Raw genomic sequence first — 11,851 nt, 5'->3', positions numbered from 1 at the left:
TTCTCGTTACCTCTGCGTCCTGCGTCTGATACGCACAGCTTTTCTTCCAGACGCACAATTTCAAGTAATGTGCTTTTTTCGGACGCAAAGAAATTTTTATCAAAAAAAAAAACCAAAACACATATATCCGATAGCAAACCAATTTATTCCACATAATCTTTGCGAAATAATTCTCGCGAGACTAGCAGACACTAGCAGACGAAGGAGAGAAAGCGATAGCAAGAGTTTCGTAATAGTGTAAGAAAGATAAAAAATGTTTCAGAAAAAGCAAAACAGTCTGGATAGTTATTTCGCAGTTAAAAATACAACTAGTAAGAAAAGAACTGCAGAAGATTCGATCGATGATCATGAAGCAAAACGGGGGCGGCAAGGAAAAATACGCACATTTCAAAAGACTTTTGGCTGCAAAGAGAGGAGGATCTACGAGCTGAAAGACTAGTACAATGATAAATAAACCCTAACCCTAAACCATATAATAAATAAATTAAATCTGAATGTTTATATATGGTTGTTTATGTTTTATTTGCATCCGTAGTATGTTGGGACTCGTGACAAGTTTCCTGGGACGCACAGTTTTCAGACAAGCGAATCCCTGGGACTCGCAGTGTGCCAATTGTAAAATTATCACTGCATGGTCATTGAAAATGCATACCTGTCAACTGGTACGTTCTCGCCGTAATTGGTACAACTGAAAGCCCATTTTTATATTGGTACGCTGTACACATGAAAATGGTACGCTAAACGGTGATTTTGAGAATCGTTCCCGGAAACGCATGTCTGCCAAGTGATATATGTACCGGCGCCTCTGATTGGCTAAAAAAAAAAGATCATGATAAACATTTCGTTTTGTAACACTTTCACCATGTGATTTCCGTTTCCTGTTCCCTTGTTTATGTTTACTTTCATTTTGTTGTTCGTGATTTTTTACAAAAAAGTAAAGTGGTAAGATTTTCCATGTATTTATACATATATGTAAGGGCGAAAACAAAATTTGGTAAGATCACAAATGGTTCGAGGTTGACAGGTATGAAAATGAGGTTGTATATTTTGAAGAGGGTGAAAAAAAGTTTCTTTAAAATAATTGATTTAAATATAAGATGAGAAATGGTTGTACAAATATTTATCTATTTATTAAAATATTTTGTTAGGGGCTTGAAAATGCACACTTTCTTAATATCATGTTAACAATGATATTGAAAGTGAAAATTCGTTTATTTCATTTTTTTGCATTGCTAAATATTTCCAAATTCTGAATTAGAATTTTTAACTTTGTTTTGGGTGGGTGAATACACCTTTCAGTTTAGTAATATATGTACACAGAAACTTTAATTTAAGTTAAAATAAAATTATTACAACATTAACAATTAAAATGTCAATATTTTACTTAAAAATCAAGTGGAAAAAATACATCTTTCTATCTTAAAAATAAGGAAAAATTTGACTTTTTCCTGATAGTATTTCAACAATATTTTTAAAATATCAAATTTTCCTTCAGAACATTTTGAATAAAAGTATATTTTCAAAAAATCGTGAATGTCTACTTCCAAAATACAACAATGAATCTTGAAGAAATAGAGAAACCCCACTATTTTGTGAGGTTGGAGTTTGTTGTTGTACTTTTTGTTATATGAAGAAATTCAGTACATTCTCACAGCTAATGATTGTCCTAAAACATTCTTTCTTTAACTCCTTTTTGCACTTTGGATAACAACTGCCTGGGCTAAAAACGTTGATTTAAAGACAACCTAATCATTGTGAAAGGTTCACTCTATTACCCAGCAAAAAAATGACCAAGAAATGAATTTGTCTGTTCATGTTCTGTAAAAAGTGGTTACCGTATTTTCTTGCATATAAGCGTAAATTCCCTTAAAATCATTGAATTAGATCAATTTCTCGCATATAATCCAGCCTCTCTTGTATAAGCGTAAATTGCCTTAAAATCGTCAAATTTTACAATTCCTCGCATATAAGATGGCCCCTGATTCCCAATTTTCACCTCCATATTCATGGTTTTAATAGGGAGTACAAAGTGTCTTACTATGAAGGGAAAATCTTAGAAAAAAACTCATCACGCGTTATTTTTGACAAACTATGAATCAAAAGCACATGATTAGGGTCAATATAAGGAAGGATTTCATCCAGCAATGGTTGTTTTCTTACTGCAAAACAGAAAATAACCAAGTAATAGAAAAAGGTTACTTTGCCATAACCTTGATTCAGTCATCTTTTTTTTTTTGGAGTTACAAATACGGTTTATATGCGAGAAAATACGGTAAGCTGTTAACAGAGCAGCCAAAGAAAAAAAGATATCTTTACTACAGCGTGTCCTTAACTCAATTACAGCCAATGAGAACACCGCGGGGGGTTTGCTAATTACTTGTCGCTGCAGTCAGTGCAGAGGATGTGTCTGCCTTTGGTCACAAATGGCTTATTAGCCAAACTGAGGGAGCACTGCTTACAGTTAAAGCAGTATTCGTGCCAGGAGCCTCCTTCGCAGGTCACCACGTTCACCCCTTTGCCAAAACCTGGCCCAAAGAAAAAAGTTTTTAGTTTTTTTAACACGCCCAAAAATACACCAGATGGAGTCTTTTTCCAAAGATGAATGTAGGTGGGAAAAAAAGGAACCTGTGATGGCCATTTGGCATCCACTGCATTTCTTAGCCACGTTGCTCTTGTAGCAGTCCACACAGAAGACCTGGTCCTGGTGGCTGGTGAAGCTGGACCCAGCTAGTGGCTTGGAACAGGAGCTACACACGAAGCAGTGACCATGCCAAGGCTGCTCTTGGTAGTTAACTCCTCCGGACACAATTGGCTGCACAAGAGTCATCGTACAAGTGGCTCAGTTGTGATAAGTGATCCCGACGTGGTTGTGTTCTGACCTTTTTGCAGGAGACGCAGATTTTTGCGAACTTGTTGTCATAGCAAGGGCTGCAGTAAATGTCACTTTCTTTGGCAATGAAGTTCTGCGATGCCATTGGTCGTTTGCAGTGGCAGCAGGTAAAGCACTCGTCGTGGAATGAGTTGCCTTTGTACTCCACGCTCTCCGTGCCTGGAAATGAAGATTCATACCAAGTTAGTTCAGTTGTTCACGGAAAGCTTTCCTATTTCATTCTTTGACTGCCATTGATGGTGAAAGACATCAATTTTGTTCTAAGTGATACTTTATGAAAACTATATCTGTATGCTGTTTTATATGGTCTGGAAGTCACACAAATGCTCACATGCAACTTATTTGTGTTTTATTTTCACTCATATAGATGTAAAATAGCTAGATAGCATTCCCTCTACCTCCAGAGTGGTTATACTGAAGATTAAGACTATATTAGATTTCATAACGATTTGGAGTGAGATAGAGAGTTTGGTAAACTAATTATAGAAATACCTTGTCTATCGTAGTATCTATTTATTATTTTTTTTTACTTTTAAACGTCTCTATACAGTAAAACCTTGACATATGGGCTTATGCGTTCTGGGACCGAATTCGACTGTCAATTTACCCATATCTCAAGTCAATTTCAAATTAATAGAAATTAACTAAATACAAATTAATTCATTCCCACTCTCAGAAAAAACACAAAAAGAGTATATTACAATGGAAAAACATACTACTCACAAAGTGACAAAAAACTATCTAGTGGTTATGATCTTCAATACTAAAATGTGACGTTACTGAGTAGAGACAGACTCCGTGGACGATAGAGAGAAAGAGAGAGAAAGAGAAAGCACAGAAGGGAGACTTGATGGACGCGGTCGTAACATAACAAACTTTAAATTTAACTTAGATTACTATGCACACTTAAAAATAAGTTTTTAACTTACGTTACACTAGATTTAAACCTTCTTGTGCAATAACCGGGTCAAAGATGTTAATGTATTCCACCGCGGCTTTCGAGGCGGATCTTTTTTAGATGCTTGCCGTGCTTTCAAGTCCATGTAGATTCCACAGGTTTTTTTTGCATATTATCGACTCGGTCACCCTATCTCCTGCTAACTGTTTATCTTTTATCCATATTAAAAGAAGGCTCTCTATGTCGTTATGAATGTCACTGTGCAGCTAATCCTGTTTTTTTGTGTTTTTAGAGAATGAAGTAATTTGTTTTTAGTTTATTTATAGGGGAAACATTGATTTGAGATACGAGTAAATCGACACAAGCTCAGGAATGCATTAAGCTCGTATCTCAAGGTACCACTAGATCAGTGCTTCTCAATTATTTTCTGTTAGGCCCCCCCTAGCAAGAAGAAAACTATTCGCCCCCCCCCCCCCCCACTTCCCACCGTGACTATAAATAAAATCATTTTATAAAAGTGTTATAGGTACAACATGTGAAATGTTGCACTCTCACAAACATGACAGAAGTAACAATGAGAGCGCCACTGCCAGCTACTGTTGTGGATGCGCAATTACACTTTATACTAGTACGGCCAAATAAAATCCTGTTCCCCAGGGTTACACGCGCCCCCCCAGGTATCGCACCGCGCCCCCCCCAGGGGGGAGCGCCCCACTATTTGAGAAGCACTGCACTAGATACACAACATACACTAATACACAGCCACTTTGTGGATCGAATGTCGTGGATTCACCTCATCACAGCTTGTATTTGCCAACTATAGTTAAGCTATCTAAATAAAGATGCCTATTTAGACAGTTGTTCTCCATTTTGTACTTCTGTCTACAATGCATATTGGTTCTTAACCTCAGTAAAAGATAAAAAAATACTCAAATGCAATTCATACCCCAATGCAACATACATACTAAGCTGCGACCTACAGTCCGATATATACAGTTTCTGCACCTTATTAAATTTGTTTTACCGGCAAGTATGGGTTTATAGCAGATGTGGCAGCGAGGGGCCTCTTCTCTGGAGCAGCACTTGCCACAGAGGATGCGGTCATCCTTGGTGGTGAACGGCTCCTTAGCCAGTGGCTTGTAGCATTTGGCGCATCGGAAGCAGTCCTCATGCCAGTAGCGGCCTTTGTGGCTCAGCTCCTGAAGGGAGCTAGCGTCACACCCAGGTACCAAATACTGCGTTTACTGAAAGATGCAAGTGCGTTTACATTACCTTGGATTCCACGGAGATGGGTCGTTGGCACTCGGCACAGCTGTTGGCACAGAACTTGGTGTGGCAGCGTACACACACCGGACGGCCCTTGTTGCGTACGAACCTCCTTCCGCCGAGGTCCTCGCGACAGTAGAAACACTGTGCGCTGGTTGACATTTTTAATCTCTGCCAAAACTAAAAAAAAAATAACAAACTCCATCAGATCAAGATATGAGTCATTGGTGCCTTAAATATACAGTGTTCCCTCGGTTACCGCGGTTGATGGGGACTGGGACCAACCGCGATAAGTGAATTTCTGCGAAGTAGGGATTCCCCTTCAAAAATGCTTAATTTGAATTTAATTTTAAAAAAAAATAATAATAATATATTTATTTTATTTTATTTTTTTACCCCCCTGTATACAGTACACCCTATATAATACGGGTAGAGATAGTGAAATTCATGTTATAACAAAAAACTGTCAAATATGTTGTTTCAATGTAATATTTGTATTTTTTTTTCCAAAAAAAATCCGCAAAGCTCTGAGTCGGCGGTAGCTGAACTGCGAAGTAGCGAGGGAACACTGTATAGGTTAAATGTGCTATTAAATACTACAGCAACTCCAAGAGCACAAGGAGCATGATGGAATGCGTAGCTTTGTGTTGCATTTAAAGTTTTGACCAGTGCATTAATGGATACTTTAAGTAAATGACCTGTTCCACATCCAGTCTCATTGTATACCAGTTAGTGCCAAAACAAAGAGGTAGTGTGCATCTTCAAATTCGTAGGGCCAACTGATGTAAAATTGTTCTTTTCAACACCGAGAGATACATGCTTAATGCATTCCAGGACCGAGCTCGGATGTCAATTTACTCGTATCTCAAAGCATTTTTCCCATATAAAGTAACTAAATACAAATTACAGTCATACCACGACTTACAAATGCCTCTAGGTATGGGTGTCCAGAGTGTCCAATCAGCCTACCATGTTTTTGGAATGTGGGAGGAAACCGGAGTACCCGGAGGAAACTCACCCAGGCCCGGGAAGAACATGCAAACTCCACACAGATGGACATGACCTGGATTCAAACCCAGGACCACAGAGCTGTGAGGCTGACGCACTAGCCACTCACCCTATTGGTCCGCCAGAGTTAATTCTCATTAAAGGGAATTGTGAATCCACACAGCACACAAGCTCTTTTTTAAAAACTTTTTTTTATTTATTTAGGTGATTACGAGTTGATTTGTTCTTTATTTACAATACGGAGTACTAGAGAGATAATATGTTGTGATTTTGACATCAATTTTCAGACGATTAATGGATAAATAATTGCTTCTAAAACTTTAATAGAACAACCTAATGTTTTGTGACGTTTCATTCTTTCTACTTTTTCCTACTTCTGAAAGCCACAGACCTCGTACGGAGAAATGTAGCATAGCATCTCGTCTTAAAACTTGCCAATATGGTTCCAAAATAAACTTCCTGCATTTCAACCACCAACCTGCAGTTCACTTTTGCCACTTAGACTTGATGGGGACTAATCGCTAACAGGAAACCTTGCCGGGAATTCCACCCAGGTCAAAAGGAAAGAAAATCACATTCAGGTGACGTCACCTGACAAGTCACAACTTTTTTTCTCAGCCTTTTTTTTTTTTTAAATCATAAGCCACGTTTTTGACTGCAGATAGCTAGATATTGTAGCTATCATTATCCTGCACAGTTAAGTGTGAATAAAAGCCTTCAAGGGAGTGTGCAAGTGTTTGCGATTCTGGCATGTAACAAGTAGGTTGAAGCATGTTTAGTGGGAAGAATGTCTTTTACCACTTGGGCATTTAACAGTTATAAATATTAATGCAGGATTCATGTTGGGCTTGGGGGGGAAGTTTGGCCCTATGCGTGCACAATGTGGTGCCCCTTCGTCAGACACAAGGTCCACAAGTTAAACACAAAGAGCCAAAATTTTAAACAGAGTCAAAGAGCAACACAAACTGCCAAATCAGACAAACACACACAAAATAGCAATTAAAGCCATATTATTCACCATAACACTTTCTTCCCCTTACAAAATATATAATATATAATTTTCTACTTGTTTTTAATGAGCCCTAATAATTTGAGTGTGTTTTAAGGTAGAATAAAGGAATAATAAGAGAAACATGAAACGAGGCAGAGATCAATAGTATATAAAAAAATATAATAAAAAGCAAAGAGCCGCATTCATTTTGGCCGGGAGCCGCGTGTTCGCTAGGGCGACATTAAATCAACACCCGTGCCGAGCTATCTAACATCACACAGAATTTTCACATTTGTCTGCACAACATCTGCATCGGGCTCAATGTTGGCATGAGCTTACCGACCAAGAATGTGCTGGAACACAGAAACAGGAAGTCTCTGTAGCAAGACTGCCAGCGCCGTACAAACGCAGACACTCTGACAATTGCGTTTTTTCCAATACAGTAATGCCTTGATATACGAGTGCCCCGACATACGAGCAATTTGAGATACGATTAAAATTTTGAGCAAATATTTACCTTGATATACGATTAAAATTTCGAGCAAATATTTACCTTGAGATACGTTTAAAATTTCGAGCAAATATTTACCTTGAGATACTATTAAAATTTCAAGCAAATATTTACCTTGAGATACGAGAAAAATTTTGATATACGAGCATTCGAGACAGCCGCGAGAGGCTGCTTATGAGAACATCATCTGACCGCAACTCCCTCGTGTAAATGTCTCTACGAGCATTGGGCGCAGCGTTGCATTTTTTTCAGTGTTTTTCCCCCCCGTTAGTCAGTGGCGAATGGCGGTGGAGCTTGTTCGATAATACGAGCAGACTATATACTACTTCTCGTTGGCAATTGGTCGTGTATTATCTTATTGTGAGGAAATTTTTGCGAATCAATTTCAGAATATTTTGAAGCGAAGACGAAAGCAAACAACCCTCAATAGGTTCCTTTTAAAAATCCAGATAGTCTGGATGGAGGCGGGGCAAATAGAGCCAACCCGGGAGAAGAAAGGTATAAAAATTTAAAACAAAATTAGAATTAAGTTTAGTGTAAGGTTAGATTAAATTTATTTTTGTGTGTGTCTGTATTGTAATCCAAGATCATTTAAATTTGTTTATGTTATGTTACGAGCGTGTTGCCGTTCAAAAAGTCTTTCTCTCTCTTTGCCCCTCTCTCTCACCTCCGTAAAATCTGTCTAATTTTAAGTACTATTAAACATCATAACCATTAGTTAATTTGTTACCTTGTCAATAGATGGCGAATTAGGACAAAAAAAAAGTTTTTCCATTCAAATATTCAGTTTTTTGGTGTTTTTTTTTCTCAGAGGGTTGGAACAAATTTGTTTTTAGTTCATTTCTATGAGAAACGGGTTAGGGTTAGTTACTGGAGGGAACTATGAAGGGCACAGAATACTGTTAATAAAAGAACAAGGTAGTTTTATTTATTTGTTTCATTTTTGACAGCAATTTATCGCAGAACTTTAGTAATTCTGATACAACATTCAAACCTATTCAACTATAACGCAAGATATGATAGTTTGCCTCAACATTTCAAATATTATCAATTTTCCCTCATAACAATATCCACAGCACTTTTTGTTGTGTTCAGGTCATGTTAAAAAGGCAAATCAAAATTAATAAACTATTGTCGTGAGGATTGTTGAATTGTACAAACTATTCAACATCAATCTCAATGCAGTCAAAGTCTCTATGCTAAATATTTTCCTGACCGAAGTCCTTTTTAGGCAGTCAATGATTTAAGTGTTAAAGCAGAAAGCTGGATGCGTCTTGGAGGGGATTTCTGCCAGGACTGTAGAACAATTTAAGTGATCCGAGGCAACCGTTTTTACAGTCTGCGGAAACTTTTGGCAAGGTTTTGGGGGGGGAAATGCTTAACCTTTGGAGAGTTTGAAAGAGGTTTCTGAATGCACGAATGCAACTGTGGTATTGACTAGAGTAGACTGACAATCTGTCTGATAACATTGGACTTATAAATTCTAGATAGTGGGAGAAACTACACAACAATGCTTACAAAAACCATCCTATTATTTAAGAATTGAAATATAGATGAAGGTCAGTCTCTGAATGGAATTAATAGATCCCTGCAAGTCCTTCATTTCTTTCTGGAATTATATTCCTTCCTAGGTGGTGCACTGTCAATCAAGAGCTTTCGGAATCAGTAGTGCTAACCCATGTAAATTTGATTAATGAAGCAATGGAATAGTTTCTTTGGCCAATCACATTACAAACATGTCCTCACAGGGTTGGACTTCAATAGCATTACCATTTCTATTCCAAATGGTTGACCAAATGTTAAATATTGAGTTGTGTACTTTTATAGCCCATATTGTTACAATGCTTTACATTGAGCCAGCAGTAGCAGACAAAATTAAGTGTACTCGTGTCTAGCCAGTCAGAGTACGTTTAACTATGGTGAGATGGTGATGCCCTGAGCGAGTGACTGGCACACGTTTTCCTTGAATTACATTCATAGGACGTCAAAATACTTTTTGTTTAGCGTTTTATCTGTTTATCTGTTCTCTATTTTGATATAAATGACCGTATCGGCCGCATTGTCTTGCGTCATGACATCACATCGGCCATGGCGGTAACTATTTAAGGCATACCCTCGATTCAGTCATTTTTTGTCCGACAAAAGCTGCTTATATGCGAATAAATACGGTAAACCTTCTTGTGCAATAACTATGGCAAAGATGTTAATGTATTCCACCATGGCTTTCGAGGCAAAACTTCCTTGTTCACCATGCCTCAGAACCGAGAATTCATTTTTTAAAATTATCGAACAAGCCTCGATTCACTTTGGGTTCATCTGATGTCTAAGAGTCCCCTTTTTTGACTCCGGTCACACTATTTCCTGCTAACTGTTTATCTTTTATCCACATTAAAAGAAGCCTCTCCATTTCGTTATTAATGTCACTGTGCAGCTTGGAAATTATGTTTAGTCCTTTGGAAGGCTTGATATCCTTCTGCTTAAGGATGGTACATATTGTCAAAGTACTCCTCTCATATTGGCGAGCCAGCTCAGTCACCCGTACACCACTCATGTTTTTTTGATTATTTCGTGCTTAATATCAATAGTCAGCATACACTTTTTCTTCTCACTACCCTTCATTGCACCGGCTTGCTTAGAACCATTGTTTTTCCCCTTAATTCTGCACTGATTAAAAATGCAACCTGTACGCCCAGTGCTTGTAGGTATCTTTACGCGGGCGAGATGCGGCGAGAAAGACAGTGTGCCGTCATCATAAGCAGACTCTTGCGGACTCGGCCACCACGTTGTCTCGTATGCTCGTATCTCAAGGCAAATATCTGCTTGGAATTTTCCTTGTATCTCAAATGTCTCATGTGTTGGGGCACTCATATATCAAGATATTACTGTATTTGACTGTAGTTGACTCTGCACACCATGTTAACGGATGTTGGAACTTTTTATGTAGTTAATCACAGTAATTGCAACTACTTACTGGAAGATTCTTTTTAAAATTGCTTGATTATTCAATGATAACCAACACGACGACTTATCAGCCAATGCCATTTTCAATGGCACTGAATTGGGATTATACCCTACTCGGTCTCACAGTTCAGAATGGATTGTAATTCTATTAAAGTTTTACTCGGACTCAAAAACAAATCTAGTAAGCTATCACACCTGCTTCTTGTTTATGCTATTACAAAGAACATGACCACAGGCTGTAGAAAACCATATATTTATGTTTGACTATATAGCTTTTGATGCTTTTTAAAAGCTATTTTGGATGGAGACAAGTCCTTGAACAATCTATCTTGATTTTGTGAACAGTACATTTACACAAACACACTCAAACAGAATAATAAATTGCTTACCAAGAATTTTAATTGAACTTTGAGTGTGTTTTTTGTCTCAACACTTCGATCACAAGGGCTGGAGAGGAAACTTACTAACTGGAAACAGATTGCACGACTTCTTACACACTCACACACTCATAACCACTAACAGAGACAACGCCCCATGCAAAAACTTTTATGCTTGTTTCCTTGTTAGATTTGAGACATTTTTGCAAGGCAAACTAAGAAATCACAAGACGTGTGATTATGATATCAGCATTGTGATCAGACAACTGTAGATTCTTACTCATGGACGTATGGCAGTTTGCTTTTACCCATTATCAATATATAATTCATTTTATGAATATTAATCACGGCGTAGTGTCATAAGCGTAAGGAAAGTAATTTGTAGTTTTCTACAAAAAATAAAAATAAATAAATAAAACATCAAGTAAAATGACACGCGCAGTCCCCATTTTTTTATGGTGCTTCTTACCGGGTTAAGTTTGAGTTGCGTGGCCGCGGACGTGCGTCTCACCCCGCGTGACGAGACGCGGTTGGACTCGGCGATGTTCACTTCGCACCTGGTTCAGTTCATGTCTGCGAGACATAAACAACCAAGGGGAGACCGAATGAAGCCAGTACGTTTCAAAATAAAATCAAAATTGAGATTTCCTTGTGAAACTTTCAAAATAAAGCAGCTAGCCTGCAGTTCAATTCTACAATATATGCATACGTATACATGTTAAAATTAAATTTCTGGACTACTTAGTACCAAGTTCTGCTACTACAAAATGACGTGATTTCATTATTTCTGGGTTACTTTTCAAATACAAGAAATTGAATTGAATGCTTTTATTGCCATTATACGAGTATATGATTTAATAAATCAATAAATTTATTTTACACCAATTAATAATACAAATTATTGTATTATTAATTTATACTTAATTTAATTAATTAAACCCAATAAAAT

General features: G+C 37.6%; 1 protein-coding gene across 1 annotated transcript; it reads right to left on the bottom strand.

Annotated features, from left to right (window-relative positions):
• Positions 1–1,033: 1,033 nt before the first annotated feature.
• Positions 1,034–11,496, bottom strand: LOC144213074 (four and a half LIM domains protein 1-like). Its single transcript, XM_077741331.1, has 6 exons — positions 11,372–11,496; positions 5,061–5,234; positions 4,813–4,987; positions 2,880–3,049; positions 2,626–2,812; positions 1,034–2,525 (listed from the first exon to the last, which is right to left on the bottom strand). Exons 2-6 carry the CDS (start codon positions 5,214–5,216, stop codon positions 2,374–2,376), a joined length of 840 nt encoding a protein of 279 aa, XP_077597457.1. The 5' UTR covers positions 5,217–5,234; positions 11,372–11,496; the 3' UTR covers positions 1,034–2,373.
• Between the last annotated feature and the right edge of the window lie 355 nt (positions 11,497–11,851).

Source organism: Stigmatopora nigra, chromosome 19 (assembly GCF_051989575.1).
Source record: "Stigmatopora nigra isolate UIUO_SnigA chromosome 19, RoL_Snig_1.1, whole genome shotgun sequence".
Taxonomy (NCBI): Eukaryota; Metazoa; Chordata; class Actinopteri; order Syngnathiformes; family Syngnathidae; genus Stigmatopora; species Stigmatopora nigra.
This window is presented reverse-complemented; position numbering and strand designations above follow the sequence as displayed.

Bases quoted from the DNA above. Each gene is read 5' to 3' on its own strand.
- LOC144213074 (XM_077741331.1), bottom strand. From the start codon at position 5,216: ATGTCAACCAGCGCACAGTGTTTCTACTGTCGCGAGGACCTCGGCGGA. The intron at 3,050-4,812 runs GTAAAACAAATT...CTTCATTTCCAG, and splicing joins CTATAAACCCATACTTGCCG to GCACGGAGAGCGTGGAGTAC. The intron at 2,526-2,625 runs GTTCCTTTTTTT...TCTTTGGGCCAG, and splicing joins ATGCCAAATGGCCATCACAG to GTTTTGGCAAAGGGGTGAAC.